At 42.0% G+C, this 21026-nt stretch overlaps 1 protein-coding gene across 4 annotated transcripts in view; it reads left to right on the top strand.

The window, feature by feature from the left end:
- The window catches only part of RBM33 (RNA binding motif protein 33), a 115650-nt gene that overhangs the window by 41257 nt on the left and 53367 nt on the right, over positions 1-21026 (top strand). For all 4 annotated transcript variants that reach the window (XM_045564613.1, XM_045564610.1, XM_045564612.1 and 1 more), the window contains 4 exons: positions 1937-2108; positions 8836-9044; positions 13190-13475; positions 20399-20457. In XM_045564613.1, coding sequence (XP_045420569.1) covers positions 1937-2108; positions 8836-9044; positions 13190-13475; positions 20399-20457 — 726 coding nt within the window. The remainder of the gene's footprint in view (positions 1-1936; positions 2109-8835; positions 9045-13189; positions 13476-20398; positions 20458-21026) is intronic.

Below are 21026 nucleotides of genomic sequence, written 5' to 3'. Positions count from 1 at the left end.
TTAAAAACCTGAAAGATTTACTTTTAATTCTTAGAAAAGGCTACATATGAAAATCACCATGAAAGTACTTAAAAAATAAAGAGGTTCACCTAGGCCTTATTTATATATAGAGACCCAATGGTGGGTACCTGAAAAAAGAAAAAAAAAAAAATTCTTACGGGGGAACAAGCCTTAGACTTATTGCAAAGGAACTATTGTTAACTGTGTTTTGTTCTCTTTAGATTTCTTAGATTGAGGGTTGTATGCAGAATAAACTATATTCACAGCAGTGGTGACATATTTTACATTAAAGTTGTTTGGAAAGTCTTTGAACGTAATTATGGTTACTAGTTGAATGTTGTTGTGGAGTCTTTGCTTTGTTGGTAGTGATTTCTTTTCCCCCTCTCTGGCCTTGCTACTTACTGTGGCCTGTGGACCTGCAGTGTTGGCTTCACCTGGGAGCTTGTAGAAATGCAGAGTCTCAGGCCTCACCCTGGAAGTGCTGAGCTAGATTCTGCTTTTTACAAGATTCCCAGTGATTGCTCTAGGCGTTAAATTGGAGAAGGGCTGCTCTAGAGCATCATGGAAGTAGAGAAGATACTTTCAGGGAGCTGAATCTTGTTCCACTTGAAAGTGTGGTGCAGCAGGTACCTAGCAGGGTGTTATCTCAGATGTCACTCATTCAGATTTTTAATATTCAGCAATACAGAAATAATGGTATCAAACCATCAATAATACTGAGATTTTGGTGCTTTAAAATTCTGCAACATACTGAACAGCAGGTAGTGAAAGAGAGGGTATTGCAATCATTAGGCTGAAGATAAAGTTATAGTTTATAGTCATCCTTTTATTTTCAGGCATTTAAGTTCCAGCAGATGTATTTTCACTTGTAGGATTTAAAGTAAAGAGGATGTGTATTTGTAGTTGATCTTTTTACATAGAAAATGTTGAAGGGAAGAACACAAAATGTGTAGTTGATTTATTTTAATTTTTTTCTTACACATTTTCTAATAAAGTCATTTATTTTTATTAAGGGTAAAAAACATTTAAAAATTATGAATCATGAGAATAAAGGGGCAAATGAATTTCCTTTAAACTTATAAAAAGAATTTAAAGAACCTCATGTGCAGTGGTACTTGTCTTATATTTAAGAGTGAGTCACTGAGACTGATCTGAGGTGAGCAGTGACCCGTTTCAGTAGTACGGACATGAGTGGTACTTGACAGTAATAATTGTATGAAGAAATTGTTTTTAGTTTGGGGGAAAATTTTTGTGGGGAATACCGGTATAATAAAATTTAAGGTAAAAGTTGGTTTTATTGTAAATACATGATTAAAGAAAAAAATGGTTTCACTCTTTCAATAATTTCAGCCAAAGGTGGTGATAAGTTAACTCTAGACAGTGAGAATGAGGTAGAAAGGAGAATGAAGAAAGAAGGATTTTGGAGGTAAAACAACTTGTCTGGCAGTGAAGGTGAAGGTAGATGAGTCAGGTAGGGGTTAGGAAATGTGTGTGTGTTACTGGAAGGAGTGTGATGCCATCCCATATAAGTTACAAGGTGGGTTATATGTGTAGAAACTCGTAGAATCCTAGATTATTTTAATTTACATTGAATTTTTGCTATGATCTGTATTGGACTTGAGGCAATAGATCCAGCAGGAATTCTTGGAATTTATGTTTGTTCTCTCAGAAGTAGCAACAATGTGTAGGTCTTTGTATATTAATTGCAAGAAGGAATTTGAGCTTTTTAAACATTAAGTTAATTTTTAACGTTTGAGATTATTTTCTCCTGGAGTCAGGTTAGTGTTTCACATGGCTTTATAATAGGACTTCTTGCAGTACTTTTACATCTTAAGTATTAACAATCTAAAAAAAAATTAGCATTCTTTAATATTTAATTCAAAAGAACATGAACTCATTCTCTTTCCCTTTTTGCTTTGTATGTCTGCAATGTTAGGGAGGTATGGAAACTTTGGAACTCCAAAAGGACGTAAAAGAAGAATCAGATGAAGAAGAAGATGATGATGAAGAATCTGGACGATTACGTTTCAAAACTGAAAGGAAAGAAGGAACAATTATTAGGCTCTCAGATGTAACTAGAGAGAGAAGGAACATTCCAGAAACTTTGGGTAACTTTTTTTGCCTGTCTCCCATCCTTCTTCACTTCCATTTCAACTTCCTCCATAGTATTGTTATAATTAATCAAATAGGAATAGAAAGTCGACTGTAGGTGATTATGGATGCCGTCCAAAGGGTGGATGGTGTGTGTGAGGTCAGGGTGGAGTTAGGGTACTATAAAAGTCATTTAATAAGACAACTGTTTCTGGATTAAAAGTGTTTGAATGAAATGTTTATTTATTTATTTATTTTTTGAAATAGATTTTTCCTTCCTTTTTGAAGTCTGGCCTAGAGCTACTCTTGTACCTACCACGCGCTCCTGGCTAGTCTTGAGCACATGACACAAGGATGGTAGTAACAGGGCCATTTGACCATTTCCGAGGTTGCTGGGACTAATTCTGGACCAGAATGGTTTTGTTTTGTACCTTTTAGTGTCCTCACAGCCATCTTCTTTGTGTTTTCTGCCATTCCTCTCAGTGTTCAATGAGACAAGTTGATGTGTTTGTAGAAATAATTAAGTGAACATCATTCTGAGCAAACCTGGCCAGTGCAGATGTACAGCAGACTGTTGCTGATGAACAAAGAGCCTTTTCCAGTCGTGACCCCCTCTCTATTTATACAGCTTTTTCCATTGTCTGGTGTGAGTCAAGCTGTGGTTCTCACCTTTGAGTATCAGAATCACCTAGACGGGTTGTTACAACACAGGTTTTTGGACCTACTCCCAGCTTTTCTGATTCATTAGGTCTAGGATGGGGCCCCAGAAAGTTGCATTTCTACTGAGTTCCCAGGTGATGCTTCTCCAGAACAGTTGCTTGCACACCCCCTGGGATAGTGTCCTGCTCAGGAGGGTAGGAGGGCGTTAGGACAGAAGGCTGGTTAAATAAAAATCAAGACCTAACCTTCATTACTACCTTTATTGCTTCTTAAAACCATTGCTTATAGTTGTTTTTAGTCCAAACCATAAGCATATATCTTTAGGTAGCAGACATGAATTCTGTGGGAGGACACGAAGCTCCCAAGATGCACAAGTTAACAGTAGTGACTCAGGCTTACAGTGTTAATTTACTAAGCAGGATTTATGGAGAGAGTCTTTTGGAATCTTAGTGTTCTCTTCTTTCTTCCCCCTCCACTTTCCTTCATCTCTACCTTTTCGTGCAAGATTTTTCTCCAGGGATGGGGAACTTGTGGCCTTCTGGGTCCTTAAGTGTGGCCTTTTGACTGCATCCAAATTTTGCAGAACCAATCCTTTTATTAAAAGAGGTGCTGCAGGGAAAGTTGAAGCTTTTTGTGACTCTTCTGGTGCTTAAAAAAGAACAGTCTTGAAATCAGAAGTCCACAGGTTCACCTCTCCTGCCTGCAGCAGACTTTTCTTGTGCTGTGATACAAAGTTGCCAGTTGGTCTGAAGCAGATTTCTCAGAGTGCCTGAAGTTGGCCTTGGGTAAAAGGAGATGGAGCAAAGGTCTTAGAACAGGAGGATGGGAAAAAACAAAATACTTCAACAGGAGGCATTGGTAACATCATAGAACAAACTTACTGGAGCGAGGACATTGGGGTGACATGAGCAAGGGAAAGAGCCTCACCCCTGGCTGAACAGCAAGGGCAGCGTGCAGCAGCACCTGTGCAGGTGTCAGGGCCTGCTGGACTGGGGAGGGCCAGAGCCCGCGAGAGGGTTGCAGGGAAGGAGGAGGAGGTGAGGAGTCATCACCTCGGCTTCTTTGCGTCGGGTCTCATTATCTGGGTTGTGGCTTTGCATAAATTTAAAACCTGATATATGAAAGCGTAACTGCTCCTGTGAGTAGCTACAGGTTCTAAGAATATTTTAAGTCACGTGATAGTCAGCATTACCAGTAAGGGCCTTCCCCTCTGCAGTCAGTTTGCTGTTGGGCCACTGTGAATTTTGTGGATGACCTCCCCGCTTCCAGGCCACCCTCCCCTGACCATGATGCTTCTCTACCTTTGTCCACCTCCCTGGTCCCCAGCTGCAGTCATCTCATCCCTGCTCGTTTTCCCTTGACCGAAGCACTGATAACATCTTTGTTGTGAAATGTTGTTCTGCTCGCCTGTGTTTTTGTTTTTGTTTCATCTCTGCATGTCTTTTCAGGAACTTTACCTTATTTTGTTCTTTCCACAGTCATTTGTACTTCTTTTATTTAAATAAATTAAATATTAAATATATTTTTTTCTTTTTAAGACATTTGGTATCTTTTTAGTCATATAAATCTGAGACAAGTGGCTAAAAAGATTGATTTGTGGTAGACAAGTCACCCCCTTTGAATGGGGGTGAGGGGAGAGAGTATGGGGTCCTCAGAGGCAGAGTGGCTATGAGCATAAACAATTTGACTATTTACCATTCTTTTAAATGTTAAAAAAGGACTTATATGCATTTGTGTAGCATGTGATTGTTTTGCTAGATAATAGAGCAAGTGAGTATGGTACGTAAAAGTGCAGGCAGTCCCTGGCTTACAGCCGACCCGGCCTACGGTGTTCTGTGCTTATGAATGGGCTCCCATGGCTCCCCGTAAGGATAATTTTGAATTAAATAATTGAATTAATAATTGGGGAACTGGTTTCTTCTGCGCACGTAAACAAACCCGCGTGCGTCAGTGCTGCATTGGCGCATCTTTAGTGGCTGGTCTCGGTGTTCACATGGTCACTGACGCTCAGCATCACTTTCATCTGTAGCGTTTTTATTCCATTTTGAGTCTGTGTTTACCCTGACGACCATGCCTCCAAGGTGAAAGTGCACTGTGCGAGTCCAGCGGCAAGTCCGCAGCGAAGACAAAGGTGATTACGGTGGAAACGAAAGTAGAAATAACTAAGCTTTGCGAGAAAGGCCAGACGCCACCATTCACTGGGACAGCACTAGGCTTCGGTCACTCGACTGTCGGGACAGTTATAAAGTGAGAATGATGGACATGTGACAGGTAGTGCTCCAGTGACAGCGTCAGTTATTACTAAGCAACATGGCAGATTAATTATTGAAATGGAAAGGTTATTATTGATTTGGTTAGAAGGTAAAAATAAGCATAACATTCCTATTAGCCTAGCACTGATGCAACATTAGGTGAGTGTTAACCTTTAACGTCGTTTTTTGAAATTTCTCCTATCTCCTGTCTAAACTTTTTGTATGAGTTTATTTTTTATGTTCTATTTGTTGAAATTGAAAGAGCACAGTCATTTCTGTAATTTATTATTACAGTACAGGAATGTTATTTTTATTATTATTATTACAGTGTTACAATGTATTATTACCACATATGAGCCATTATAGTGTTATAATTGTTTTTATTACCATATATGTGCTGTTCATCAGGGATCCTAGTTACATACAAACCCAACCTAAAGACCTTCTCAGGAACATATCTCTTCCGTAATCTGGGGACTGCCTATACTTTTTGGCTGGCTCACACCTGTAATGCCAGCACTTTGGGAGGCGAAGGTGGGAAGATTGCTTGAGCCTAGGAGTTCAAGACCAGCCTGAACAACATAGTGAGACCCCATCTCTACAAAAAATAGAAAAATTAGCTGGGCATGGTGGCCCACACCTGTAGTCTTAGTTACTTGGGAGGCTGAGGAGGGAGGATTGCTTGAGCCCAGGAATTTGAGGTTGCAGTGAGCTATGATGATGCCACTGCACTGTAGCCCGGGCAACGGAGTGATACCATGTCTTGAACAAACAGAAGTACTTTTCTCTGCTTGTATTTGTGAACTCTAAGCTTAGTGTTTGGAAACATGAGTTTTCCAGTAATTGCAAAGTTAGTACTATTCCCAAAACAGAAAAGGGTTTTTCTGTCCATCAGATGGTTGGTTTCCTAAAACAGTGAGCTCCTTTATTACCATTAGCACCTCCCCAAATAAAAGATTAATTTTACATATGAGGAAAATGTTTATGGAAAAAGAGGATGCTGCAGTGTTTGGTAAATAAGAAATTTGCAAAAATTTTTACTTGTCAGTTTATTTGTGTGCTCCTAGTGATCAAAATACCAGTTTCAGGTTCTGTATAGACATAATTGCGTTTATTTGATTGTATAAAGCTGTTTTCTCCTCTCTGTAATGGCTCTAAATTATCTTGCTACTAGAGTATATATGTCATCTCATATGGTGTGTATTTTTTGACAAATGATGTCTTTTTAACATTTTGAATACAAATAAAAAACAACTTTTTTTGTGATATCATTGATGAATGTTCAAGAATACTCTGTTCTTTCAAAAGAAGAATCAAATAATGCTCTGACATCCCTGAAAGTCTGCATATGAGATAGTGAGTTCTCTTCAAAATCTAGGAAGGAGTTTTGGTTACTGTTGATCTATTTTTACATTCAGGTACGTATGAAAGACATTCATACATGTGACTGTCTCCACAGTCAAGGAACTGAGTATACGATTTTGGGGTTTCATTGAAGTTAAAATCTTAATTGGTTAGCATTTTTGTTAACCAGGGTTCTGGAAATTAAACCTTACAGAAAAAGGTTTGAGTGACAATTTTCTGAGGGATGTTACAAAACTATGTAGGAGATAAATTAGTTCATTACATACAAAGGATGCCATAGGGTGTGAGTGCGTAATTCCTTGTGGATCCCAGTTGAGCAGGCTTGCTGGAGCGTATATGTGTAAGGGAATGATTTATTGTGAATGAAAATGCCCATAGCCGTCCCTTGAAACAGGTTGTCACTGAGCAGTGAGCATCCCTCAAGTGTCAGGCCTGGAAGTCCAGAGCTGTTTGTTCTTTTGCCCTAGGAAGTGGTCCTCAGATTGTCTGTGAGAGCAGTGTAAGCCATAAATGAAAGACTGAATTTATTTCAGGGGCTTTTTAATTCATTATCTATGGGTAGGTGTTCAGATTTTGTGTTATTCTAAGTTTCATTGGTATATGTTAAATTATTATTATTTTTTTGCTTTAGTCTAAGGAACTGGCTTGTTATACCTACATAATATTTTCTTGAAATAATATCCTTTAAAGTTAATTTCATTTAAGGCAAAGAATTTGTGAGAAAAATATTTTTTTTATCTAGTGATAATTCAAAATTATTAATGCCATTAATGCCTGCAGTAGTTTACTCTCCTAGGTTTACACTGTGTTCCTTGTATTTGGAAGGTTTTTAAAAAGTGTTTGTTACTTTTTAAAAAAAATCTCAGACTATCATTTGTTATTTTTATTTTGCCTAAGTTATGTGTTCTATAAGTATTCATTTCCAACTATCATAAGATTATTTACATGCAAATATATATATATTTTTTAACATTTTAGAAATACAGTGTAAAACTTTGTTACATTGAGCCATATATCTCTTTGTTTTAGAGTCTGGACATAGTTCAGAAAACACTTAAAGGGAAATTAACATTTCAGTTGAAGTTACAAATGTAATTTCCATCCTGTCATATTTTGGTGACCTTTTGTGACAGCTTGTCTCAATTGGAGGAAAGCATTTTTACTTGCTGATTAAAGATGTCATTTGAAACCATTTTATTACTAAGGATAGCGAAATTAATCTTGACACTCAGAACCACTAGAAAAATAATTGCTGATTCACTGCATAAAATGTGTGTGTGAACCAATCATGTAGTCAAGATTAGAATAAAAGTCTGTGCTGGTTAAAAAGAGATTAAATTTTCTTTCAAATGGGATCTGGAGTCATTTGATGGGGAGGGGAATACCACAGTAACAATTTCAAGAAAATGAAAGGTGGCTTAGAGATTTGGGAAGAGTTTGGAGGTGGTGGTATCCAAGGTAGGAGGTAGACTCTGGTAATATTTAAAATTCACCCTTCACTGGGGAAGAAAGCATGAGAAGCCTTCTCAGTAGTATTCAGTGACATCTTTAGAAAATGTGCATTTATTAATGTAAGATATAGTTTCACAATTCAGATATTATTGTAAAGTTGAGGGACCATACGTGGATACAATGTTTTTTTTCCCCTCCTAGGCCTTTAGAATAATGTAGCATATGAAGTTTCTTAGGGTCAGAGCCCGTGCATTCCGATCCCTGAAGGGCAGGACAGAGCAATGAGCAGCTGGCGGCTGCTCCACAAATGTTTTTGCAGGAGTTTTTTCTTATGTGACTTTGCTCCCATCTGATATGGCTTCTGCATCAGACTGCATGCATATATGAAGTCTTTCTTCACAGAGTAAAGTTTTGTAAAAAACTAAATTTGGATCTTTGAAACGAAACATTATTAAATGAGTTTTTATTCTTTGTGAAATTACCTTTAATTATTCAACTTCAGAGTGAGTTCATTAATGTTTTGTTTTTAAAGGACAGTAGTCAAGAATTTGTTTTTTAAGTCTCTGTGCCATTGTGTACTAATAATGCTGGCTTTAATAAGAAAATAGTGCTGGTGTAGGACGGATGGAGATGTCTCCTGACCCATGTTGTCTCCTTTCAGTGAAAGAGGAAATGCTAGCACATTGCCTAGCAGTTTAAGGGCAGTGGTTACATTTAACCTCATCCCCTCTTTTTTAGCACATGTAAGTGGTCTCAAGTGAAAACAATTTAAAATTTATTGGTGATACTTGCATTTTATTACAAAGCAAGCCTGTCTTCGTTTAACAGATCTCACTAACGGGCAGTGAGTGTCGCCGGTTGTGTCACCCTTGCCACTGCTAGTTCAGTATTTACTGTGGGTGAAGCACGTACTGTTCCAGAGTTTCATTGTCACATATTTCTTTCCCGTTTGCTCCCCGTAAGTCTAGCTGGGGCTACTGGAAGGTATCTAACGCATATGCATCTTTTCAAATAGAGCTTTCAGCAGAGGCCAAAGCGGCATTACTTGAATTTGAAGAAAGAGAACGACAGCATAAACAAGGACGCTATGGCTCCAGGCGGGGAGGCCGGCGCGGAGGCCCGCTGATGTGTCGTGGCGTGGGGGACCAGAGGAGAGAGAGCAGTGAGAGGGGCAGGATGAAGGACCACAGACCCGCGCTGCTTCCGACACAGCCTCCCATTGTGGTAATTTGGGATTTCATTGTGGTTGTCCTAGAACTTTAAAACAAATGAAAGTATGCTTTTGTGGGTATCCTGTTGTATGCTGGTCTCCTCTGAGTCTGAAATTAAAGTTTAGTCGTAGGAGTTATGACTAAAACTTCTGCTTCATAGTCTACATGCGATGTCTACATAGTCTTAGAAATTCAGTCCTCCACTCATCTGGTAGGAAGAACTGATCCTGCACCATGACTACTCCAGAGGGAGGGTAGTTGTATGACCTGCTGCCCTCCAGTGACGAGAGCCACAGTGGAGCCTCGCTGTTGCGTTTGGCCTCTGCAGAGGGGCTTCTCCTGAGTGCACTGCATGTAGAATTCTGAATTTATTACAGGACTTAGGCAGTAGTTATTTATATTTTTTCCTTTATACTTTTTACCGTAGTTTTTTTTCTTACATAGCAATTTCTCATAATCACCATATCCTATCCATAAAAATGTTTCATGATTTAGGGATAAAGCATGTATTTATAATTTCAACCGAATTAGAATTTCCTCAGTATTTCAAAGTGGGACATCTTGGAAGCAAAGATAGAGGAATTGTGATTTTTTTTTTTTTTTTTTTGAGACAGAGTGTCGCTTTGTTGCCCTGAGTAGAGTGAGTGCCGTGGCGTCAGCCTGGCTCACAGCAACCTCAAACTCCTGGGCTTAAGTGATCCTCCTGCCTCAGCCTCCCAAGTAGCTGGGCCTATAGGCATGCGCCACCATGCCCGGCTAATTTTTTTCTATATATATTTTTAGTTGTCCAGATAATTTATTTCTATTTTTAGTAGAGACAGGGTCTCGCTCAGGCTGGTCTCGAACTCCTGACCTCGAGCGATCCACCCGCCTCGGCCTCCCAGAGTGCTAGGATTACAGGCGTGAGCCACCGCGCCCAGCCATGATTTTTTTTTGTTGTTGTTCTTTTAGTTAAGGTTTGAGATTTTATGGCTTTTTCCTTCAGAAGTCAACCTTCAAGGAAAAATATATTTAATACAAATGTGTCCACTATGTCTGTCCCTCTTACATTTTTATCTAAATTGAGGGGGAAGCCATACTTCACCTCTGTGTAGAAATGTCATATTTTAGGAGGCATTCGTTTGTGAAATAACAAAGTAGAAAAGATGATTTTTGTTTTGGTGTGAGAATTCCTGTTTTGATGTAAAGGAAGGGAAGAAGAGTAGGTGGGCCGATTATATGATAGTGTGCAGAATTTGATGGCATTAGTAACCGTTGTTTGCTTACACAACTGTTTTGTTCTTAAACATGTCTAACAGCAAAAAGGCTGGCCCTTTCGTTTCTTTCTTTTTCTTTTCTTTTTTTTTTTTTCCTTCCTTGTCCTCTATCCCTGCCCCAAGCCTATACTTGCCACTCAGCGAACAGCCAATTCAGCTGTTTTGGCCTCCTTGGGGAAAGTAACCACACACACGAGACCATTTTTTGTGTGACTGTCTCTGTGGTCCTGGGAAGGTCACTGAACTCTGTCTTCATCCACAAAGAGAGGGAGGACGTGTCGCCTACCTCCTTAAGACAGCTTGAACTGAGAGAATGTGTGAACATTTTGCAAACATCATAGAAGCGTCAGTTGGCCTGAATCTGACATGATGTATTTCTGGATTGTAACGTGGCTAATCTGAACTGGTAGAACTAACTGAACGAGGAGTAAACCAGAGAGCTGCCCTGACCGAGTCCAGCACAGCTTTGGACTGAGAGCCCCAGTCTGATCTTTGCTGGTCAGTGGTCAAAGGTCAGGGCCCTCTGAAATGAACTTACTTTGCCCCCAGCTGTGTTATCTCCTGGGTCACAGCACCCTCTGTCACGTGCACTGCCCACCCCAGAGCTGTTCTGGCCCCTTGGTTGTCACCCTCTCAGTTCTGGAAAGAGTGTTCTTGGCTCATGGCTCTGTTTCTACCCATTTTCTCCTGCGTTGGTTCTGTTCTTTCCACTGTCCCGAGTTGGGCTCTCAGAGGTGCCCTTGACCTTTGTCAGATACCACACTGTGGGGCCGTGGGCATCCTGGGCATCTCCTTTCTCTTGTGCAGCTCTTTCTCAGGTGTATAAGATTTTAATTATACTGTCCTGTCTTCTAGAATGGTCCTTTTTTCTCTCCTTTGATCTTCCCCTTTCTTTCTTTATTTTTTAATTTAAGTGTCTGTTTTTACTTGACAAATAATAATTGCATATATTTATGGGATACAGTATGATGTTATAATATGTATACATTGTGGAATGATTGGATCTAGCTAATTAATATATCACTTACCTTATTTTTTATATTGAGAATATTTAAAATCTGCTCTTCTAGTAGTTTTTAAATACTTTTTCTTTAATTGCATTGTTTTTCCAGGTTTTGTTCTTAGTCCTGCTTTTGGGTGTTGCTCTCACCTGGCAGCAGTACCCTTGGTGTTGTCTGCCGTCTTTGTGCGAGTCTTGGTTTCCAGCCTCACCTCTTTCCAGCTGTAGTAGCTCCCTTTTCTCACCTGTCATTGTGTCTCTCCACATGAATGTGTCACAGGTCTTGAACATCACTTGTTTATACAAACACATGACCTTCTTTTAAAAACGCCATTGTGTTCTTGAATTAATGACCATGCATTGTGGACATTCTCAGTTCAATTAAAATTGAACTTGGGTGTCTCTGTGTCGGTGAATGTGCTGGCCATGGCGAGTAAGATAGACGGGATCGCTGCTCTCATGTGCACGTTACAAACATGAGTTAGACAGAGAAGGGAACATGCTGGATTCTGGGAGCCTGGGTGCCAGCGCATTTGAGCTGCTAATGGAATCTTTGGAAAAGTCCTCCCTGAGGAAGGGTAGGTGGGCCAAGGCTGTACTCAGTCTAGTCTGAAAATTCTACTCATTGATCCTCTGCGGTGTCATCTTGTTCTCCATCAGGCTGTGGCCATTTCTGTCACCCGGCTCTTGCTGTAGCCTATTAGATGGTCTGTCTGTTCCCATCTCCTTTCCCTCGTCCATCTCACACAGTGCCCTGTGTGATCATCCTCTTGCCAAAGAGACCCTCAGGTATCCCTCATTCTACACATTGTGTATGGTGTAATAACACATCATCTACTTGGAACTCAGAAACCCTCCATAATTTGGCATCATCCCAGGGAAAATGGCTTGTTAAATTAGATGGCTGGATGACTAGTGTTCTACTTACTGCTTGTTAGCTCTGCGGCCAGTCTGATTAGTGGTTAAAGCAAAACCTGTGGCGTCAGAGTGCCTGAATTCCAGTTCCAGCCCTTCTGCTTTCCTGCTGCTTGATCTTGGAAAAGGAGATTGATAAATACGATCCACTTTATAGGATTGTGGGGAGCTAAGTCAGCTGCTTATGTACTGACCTTACAGTAGGCACTCAAAATGTGGGAGGGCTCATACCTGGCAGCTGTTGCTGTTGCTGGTTTCCTTCTCTCTAGTGTCTGGTTGACAGAATAGCCCCCAGGTCCCTGACTGCTCTGAGTGTCACTTCACCCTTGCCTTCTTTCCTCCTCTTTTTATTAATACCTGGCTGAAGCCACTCCGGTGTCCTAGTTTACCAAGCAGGTGGGTCTCTGCTGCCCTGTTTCTTTTGGGATATCTGTCCCTGACTGTGTGGCCTGTCTCTCGTTTTTCTTTATTGCCGAGTTCAGATGCCACCTTGTCACAGAAGCTTCCTCCTGTGCCCTGAAGGAGTCCCCCTCCTTCTAGGCCTGTCCTGTTCTCATGCCTGGGCTCCGAGCAGGTTCCTGATGTGTGTTCCATCTTTCCTCCCGGAGTTCCTGGAGGGGGGATCAGGGCTGCCGGCAGGGAGGGCCCAGGACAGCTTCTGCTCTGGCATGGTGCTTTGTTCAGTGTGGCAGGTTTGTTTGCTGAACGGAAATTTTTTCTTTTCAAAATTCATGCTGAGTGTTTTGGGACTGTCGTTTTTTTCACTCCTCTCCTTGAGATTGACTCAGTTGTGAGACAGTAGCCCTTGTGAATGGGTGGAACAGCTTATTTATCCTGCTCTTTTTGTACAAGTTGTTTCTATGAGCTTACTTCTAAAATTGTAACTTTGAAAATTGAGTCAATGTAAATTTATAACATGTCAGCATTCTTTTACTTTCCTTTTAAATGCTGATTTCTGTGAATTTTTCTTTTTTGTGTGATTTTTAGACTCACTCTCCAAGATTAATTCCTCCTCCGCAGCCACAGCCTCCCCCACCGCCGCCACCGCCTCCGCAGCAGCAGCCAATCAGAAGTCTGTTCCAGCAGCAGCAGCTCCAGCCGCTGCTGCCCCTGCAGCACCCGCACCACCCCTCCCCGCCACAGGGGATGCACATGCCCCCCCAGATGGAGACCCCGAGGATAATGATGACCCCTCCTCCTGTGACCCCGCAGCAGCCCAAGAACATACACATCAACCCACACTTCAAAGGGACAGTGGTGACTCCCGTTCAAGGTACGTGTTTTTTCTTTTGCTGTTGGGAAGTGCAGAGGGTTCCTGACTTGCAGTGGATTGACTTACGAACTTTCCACTTAGGATTTTTTGACTTTATGAAGGTGTGAAGGTGATATGAATTCAGTAGAAACAGTATTTTGAATTTTAAAATTTGGTCTTTTCCTAGGCTAGCAATATTTGGTACTATACTTTCTTCCGATGATGGGCAGTGGCATCGGGCAGCGGCATTGAACCGCGGCCCCCACTCATGTCCACGGCCATGAGGGTGGACAGCCTGCACTCCAGTGGACTGTGTCACCAGCTGGTTTTGCCAACTGTAGGCCAGTGTAAGTCTCTGAGCGCCTTTAAGGCAGGCTAGGCCAACCTATGATGTTCCATAGGCTAGGTGTATTCAATACATTTTTTAATTAGGATATTTTCAATTTACAGTGGGTTTATTGGGAGGTAACACAAGTCAAGGAGCATCTGTAATGTCATAGGTGCATCCGAAGGCATCACTGTGGCAGAATAGTCTTCACAATCAAGTTTGTAAGGATGAATTGTTTCTCTTGCTTCCTTCCCCATTCACTTAGACAGCTTTTAGCTCGATGGGTCAAGTTCATTTCTTTAAAAATATCTTTCTTATTTTATAATTGAGTACAAAGAACTGAGAGAACATTCTAAATGTAAAGCATATGTTCGGGGAAGCTGTTGAAATGTCTGAGTTGTTACGCTTCCTAAGTCTTATGGCGGGAATGTTTGCAGTAGAGAGTGTCCTTCTTAGGTTGCACAGTATGTCCCCCTTTATTTCCAGTGTCAGCTGGTGGGGAGGGACACACCTATCTTTTAACTATTAATTGTAATCAAATAACTGTTGATCTTACTATTACAGAAATACATTCCTGAAGCTAGGAAACTATTTTTGAGCAATTTTTATGAAGCACATATTCATGCATCTTTTAGTGCACATTTACTGAGCTACTACTCTCTTTATCATTTGAGTATATTGGTGAACAGGACAGACAAAGATTTCTGCAGTCATGAGCTTGCTTGAACCAGACAGAGACAGTCAATAAACAATAACCATAATAAATAAGGATTTCATATGGCATGTTAGAAGATGAAAATGCAGTGAGAGAAATGGAACAATTGGGGGAAAGGGTGGGTTGCATCTTAGCTGGGGCGATCAGGCGGCTTCCCTCAGCAGGGGAGAGTTGAAGGATGTCAGGAAGTTAGCAGCATGACTTGTAGGCAGTGGCGTCAGCAGGTACACAGGTGAGACCATGCCTGTGCATTTGCGTAACTGGAAGGAGACCGGCATGACTTAGTGGGGTGGTAAAAGCAGAGAAGAAACGCAGAACTCAGGGTGTGTAGGGCCTCTGACCCATCCTAAGGACTTTGGTTTTTATTCTTGTGAAATGGGCAGTGGTTAGAGGGCTTTGAGCAGAGGAATGAGTGAATGGGTTTAAGTTTTAAAAGGATCATCTGCTGCTGTGTTGAAAGTAGGCTGTAGCATGGCCAGGGTGGAGGCCAGTGTCTAACTGGGAGGTGACTACAGAAGTGCAGGTGGCAAAGGTTGTGATGCACATCAGTGTGGCAGCAGGGAAGGTGACGAGTGGTCAGGTGCTGGGTGTGGTTGGCAGATGGAGCTGACAGGATTTGCTTGATGGATTGGATGAGTGTGAGAGGAAGAGAGGAGGCAAGATGATGCCAAGGCACCTGAGCATCGGGAGGGATGGAGTTGCCATCACCTGAGGTGAGGGAAACTGAAAGTTCTGTTTTGGGTGTGTGAAATTTGAGATAGCAACCAGACATGCAGGAGGAGGTGTCTAGTAGGCAGTCAGCTACATGTTCAGGTGTAGTGTCTAGGCTCAAGGACAAAGTGGGGGGCTGCTGGCATGTGGATGGATCTAGAGCCTGCACCTGGGTGAGAGCCCTAGCAGAGGGGGCCTGTGTGGAGGGAGACCAGGGACTGGCACCTGGTGCACTCGACACGGAACTGGAGCTGTGGGTGAGCCCAGAGAGGAGGAGCAGGAAGGGGACTTGTGGAGGGCCGGGGTGGGCTGCTGAGGTGGCATGCACGCTGCACTTGGCGGTGGGCTTGGTGAGGGGAGGAGGTGTAAGCCTGCCTGAGACGGGGGTGCAGAATCGGAGATCATTTATTGATAGGCTTTGATGGTGTTTTGCTCAAACAGAAGTTGGATGATAATTGTTGGGAGGAAGTGGGCTTGAGGGAGTTTTTATTTTAAGATGAGAAAGGTAACATTGCACACTTACAGGAGAGAGCTAGTTGAGAAGGGAAAAAAAAATTGCTGATGCAGATGAGACTTGTCTTGGCGGGGACCGTGTGCACAGAGGCGGGATTGCAAGACAGGGGAGCAGGGTGTCCTCTGCAGCTGGGGCAGACGGCTGAGACCTGGGCATGGGGGCGGGTAGGTGGAGGAGTGTAGTGTCAGTTCTTTCCTGACACTTAAGTTTTCTCAGGGAGTAGCAAGCAGGAGGCCGTGTTGAAGGTCTGAACAGAGAAGCTACGGAGTCATCCTCGAGAGGGGCTGAAGGGCAGCCGTGCCCCAGCATAGCACGGTTGAGCACTGGAGGATTATGGTCCTGGGTTTGAAGCAAGACCAGCCTGTGTGGTTGTGCCTCTCTCCACCTGTGTTCACCTACAGGTAGTAGGTGTGGAATGGACAGTGGGATTATGAGGAAGCAGTGGGGGGCCATGCCTCTGATGATGGACCATGGGGGTAAGGCAGATGCAGGTGGAGAGGGGACCCGGGGCTGGGGGCAGTCATGGAGATCCCTGGAGAGTCGAAGGACGGTTTGAATTTGGGTCCTGGAGGGAGTGAGGTGGAAAGGTAGAAGGCAGTGCAGGGAATCAGGCTGCGTGGGGGTGGCGGAGAGAAAGGTAGCAGTCGTTGGTAAGATGGCCACGAGAAATGCAGGCCAAGTTGGCACGGACCCCAGAGGCAGGCACTGGAAGGGTCACTTCTGCATTTATTCAGAGGGGATGAGTGTTGAAGACTGGCTGTGCACCAGAAGCTGAACTCCCTGAGACATGAGCGGGGCTGTGGGGTGCTGGGAGATGTTACCTGGCACCGTGGGATTTAAGGCTGGGGTCTGGAGTCAACAACGAGATCCACAAGGAGCCCACCCACCTCCTGCCCCTTGGCAAGAAGGCTGTGGGAGAAGGACAGCTGCAGGTCGGAGGGCCTCAGGGGAAAGCAAGAAGGGTCCGGCATTGAGGAGTGTCATGGATTCTACTGATGGATTGGGGACTTGTTATTCCAAAGGATATATGGTAGAGAGATTTTGGAAGTTGGGAAAAGCCGAAGATAGGACTTTGAGTGTGGGAGACGGTCAGTGGCCTGGGACTGGGCCTGGTTCCGTCTGATGCTAACGTACAGGGTCAGAAGCATTATGAAGTTGTCCTGCAGCCTTGGAGTGGGGGCTGTGATGGGGACAGGCTGGCCCGGAGTGGAAGGTTAGGGACTCCCCTTGACAGGGTCTGTGGGTCACCACTGGGAGACCACTCTTTCAGGCCACTCGGCACGGTAGAGAAACATGAGGTTGTGAAGCACAATGGCTCCTCTTTCGGGTCTTCCTAAGCCCTTCTGACTGGCTCTGTGGCGTGTCCCTGTGTGCAGTGACAGCTCTTCCTGCCCAGGCCCTCACTGTCTTCTGTGGCCCTGAGTGTGTGGGATCAGCACGGCATCTGTCTCCCTCGGTGGCTGTGCAACGCGTGAACAAGTGAGCGCTTGCCTGCTGGAACGGGAAGGGTGGCTCTCTTTAAATTAGTCCTTTGCATGTTATCTACAGCTGTTGCCCTAAACTTGGAACTGTAGTCAATCTAACTTGTCAGACTGATTGTACTTCTGGCGGCATCTGTTATTATTGTGTATTTTCTTATAAAATTCAGTGGAAAACTGGCAGTCGGTAAGATGAACAGATTTTTTTTGGCTTGACAAAAGTAAGGTAGTATTAGAACTACAGAGTGGTAAAGCTGTAAGGAAACCCTCACATATCCTTTAGGCATGAAAATGTAAACTCTAAAGCCAGCTAGATTTTTTCACCGTGAAGCCGGGAGATTCAGTGCCACATGTTCCTTCTCTTTAATATACCTCTGACCTTCAGCGCTTGGTACACTGACCCAGGGGAGAGGGAAAATTGTCCTTGCTGGGTACAGATAGGCACCTCTTTTGAAGCAGTTGTTTATTCGGTAGTAAGTGAATGAGCTTACATAAGAAATCCCCGGTTCCTCTTGAGATACGCTGAGTATCAAGATGTCTCCTGTACATATAAGATATTTATCACAGATTAAACCAGTGATTCTTAGAGCCGCACGCAGATGAAACGTACATTCAAAAACCTTTTTTAAAAAAATTAACAACATGGACATCTTTTCCTGATGGCACATATTCTCTTTTTGAGGATGAAGAGTGTTCTGTTACATTATTGTTTATTTAAAGCCAGTTTTTATGGAAATTTAACTTGTTTCCAGATTTTCACTATTGCAGTTATTGTGATGAATTGAAAACTTAATCTTAGTCCATAAAATGTATGGGACAACAAGGATATAACTAATTAAGTATAAAATATTCAAATTTAAGGTTCAGCTAGACTGGTCTCTGACATCACAAGTTTTAAATTCTGTCCTGCTCACAGTGGTACAGGGAGGCAGTCGGGCAGCCTTGTCCTCCTGCCTGGAGACCCAGCGCCCGCCCGCGACCCCGTCAGGGAGAGCATGCAGACATGCCTGCGTGTTCTTACCCAGCGAGCGGCTTCTCCCGGGCCGGGCCAGGTCGTGCTCTGCTCCTGTCACCTTGTCCTCAGCTGCTCTCTTTTGTCCACTGTTACTCTCTTTGTCTTCTGTCTCTTCTGTCATTTTTCACACAGGTTCCCCTCCCCCCCAAGAGAAAAATGGAAATTGCCAGCTCATCAGAGGCTTCTGTGTAAGAAATCCATTCTTTACCATCACATTGTTTCCCTGAGGCCCTACCTCAACTTCTTGCTCTCATTCTCCTGGTTAAAGAGGCTTAACATTTCTGTCTTTTATTGTATTGGAATTATTTGATAGGTATTGACATTTACATTCTAAGTTAATATAAAGTAGTACATATGATTATGTTCTTAAAGATCTGGGTATTTTATATTTGGTACTTAATCTTAAAAGTTATGTGTTTATATTGTTTAATATGTAGTTTTTTTCTTTCTCACATTCATTGTAATCTTCTGAGGTTAGAGATATTCTGGTTTTGTCTGTCTCCACAGTCTAATATTTAGCTTCAGATACATAATTGATGTACAGCTAGCTGTATTGAATTGAAGGGGTAGATTGTATTTTATATGAAGTCTTGCAAGTTGACCCACTCTAGTTTAAAAATTTGATTCGTTGGATTAGTCTCTCAAGGGAGGGATGGACTTCTGCCATTTTTACATCTTGTAAAAGTAGGTTTTTCTCAATCACATGTTGTGTTTTTCTACGGCCACACTACCCTGAACACGCCTGATCTCGTCTGACATTTTGTGTTTCTTCAAGCAGTGACACAGGCCCATATATTCTGTCGCTTGAAATTAAACCTGTGGAATTACAATGTTAATTATCAGGCTTAATGTATGGAATTCCTTGAGTAATTATAGTAAATAAAAAATAGTTTATACTAGCATTCTATTTTTAAGGTAATTTTGATTGACTCCTAAGGTGTGTCATCTTTATGTTTCTCATTTACCAGAACCTTCTTAAAAACATGCTGCTAAATTATAAACTTCACCTGACATGTATTAGTTTTCTGGGGCTGTCATAACAAAGTACCATAGCCCTGGGTCTTAAACAACAGAAATTTATTTTCTCACAGTTCTAGAGGCCACAAGGTTAAGTAAGATCAGGGTGTGGGCAGGGCTGGTTCCTTCTGAGGCCTCTCTGCTTGGCTTGTAGATGGCCACCTTCTTGTGTCTTCACATGGTCTTTCCTCTGTGTCTGAATTTCCCCTTCTTACAGGGACACCAGCCAGGTTGGATTATGGCCTACCATGAAGACCTCATTTGACTGTAATGACTTCTTTTAAAGACCTTATCTCCAAATGCGGTCACATTCAGAGGTACTAGGGCTTAGCTTCAACACACTAATTTGTGTGAGGGTCTGGGGGAGACACAGTTCAGCCCATAACACCTGAGGATGTGAGAGCTTCTTAGGTGCATCTGCCAGCACATTTTTAATGAGAAATATAGCCAGCACTTAAGTGGTGAGTTTTTTTTTTTCAAAATGAAGATCAGTAAGTTTTAAAGAGCTTAGACACGACTGATTTAGCCCTAAAATGTGAAACTAACATCTAGCTTCTTCCCTATTATGAAATATCTTTTTAAAAATGATACAATTCCTTATTCTTTTGGTAGATTGATGGAAGTTCTACTTGTTTACAACAAAAATAAACTAAAAGTCTTGGCATAGTAGATTGTTATTTGTAACATTCCTGCGTTTTGCTATTTGCCCTTCTCTGCCTGCCCCGTTTTCTCCTTCCCTCCTCTCTCTCTTGTGATTCTAGAGGATTTAAATTGAAATCTGTATATGATTGGGGTAGAAAAATATAACTGGGGTTCGATAGGCTGGGTAACCTGGATAGGGATGTGAAAACAAACTAGGTTTTTATTATAGAGGAATACTATCTTCTTTTGTTGGAAGATGATTTTAATTGTAAATAGAAGTTCACTATTGAGACTTAAGCTTTGGTTGTGCTATTATTGAGTGCTGAAAAGAAGAATTCAGCTGTCTCCCTTTCTTTTATGGAATTGTTAAAAATACTAAATGCTTAGCTTAAGTGTTAACTTATTATTATATATATGGTACACATGGCATGTATTTTATATTAACTTTCATACATTGTCTTCCTTTTCCAGTGGGTTTGGGTGTTGAGTGAAACTATGTGTAATGCCCGGTGTTTTCCTTGCAGTGCCCTTACTGCCGGTCCCCAGCCAGCCGAGACCCGCGGTGGGACCCCAGAGATTCCCAGTGAGTAGCAGCTGCTCCTTCTGCTCTGAGAGGGATGAGCATACATTTACTAAGAAATATTAATATAGCAAATGCAAGGGGTTCCAGCCGAATATAATTTTAAGGATATGTAAATATTGACTATAATCTCTGCAGTAGAAAATGTTTGTTAAAAGCTTAAGGTCAATGGATTTTTGAGAGTAGAATTAATTTTGTTTAACTGTAAAATTGTTGAACCAGGATCGTCAGTAGAATGTCTTTCATCTTAAAGAATAAGAATTTTGATTTTATTATTGCCTTGTGTTAAGTGAGAGAGGGCTTTGCTTTATTAGAGTGTGTGCGTGTGCGTGTGTGTGTGGGCACATGTGCATTTGTACGTGCATAGGTGTGTGTATGAAATTCTAGCAAATAAAAATGAGATCTCTACTTGATTTTTTAAAAGAACTTCTACAGTCTTAATGAGCCATTGGTTTTATTTTTAAAATGAAGTTTTTCACTTTAAAATATCTTTAAAAGAAAGCACACATTCCCTCTCCTTCTCTCCTTGCTCACTGCCCCCTTCATTTATATATACACAGGCCTGCATACTT

Source organism: Lemur catta, chromosome 11 (genome assembly GCF_020740605.2).
Source record: "Lemur catta isolate mLemCat1 chromosome 11, mLemCat1.pri, whole genome shotgun sequence".
Classification (NCBI taxonomy): Eukaryota; Metazoa; Chordata; class Mammalia; order Primates; family Lemuridae; genus Lemur; species Lemur catta.
Note: the sequence above shows the minus strand (reverse complement) of the source record. Positions and strands in the feature narration are given on the sequence as shown.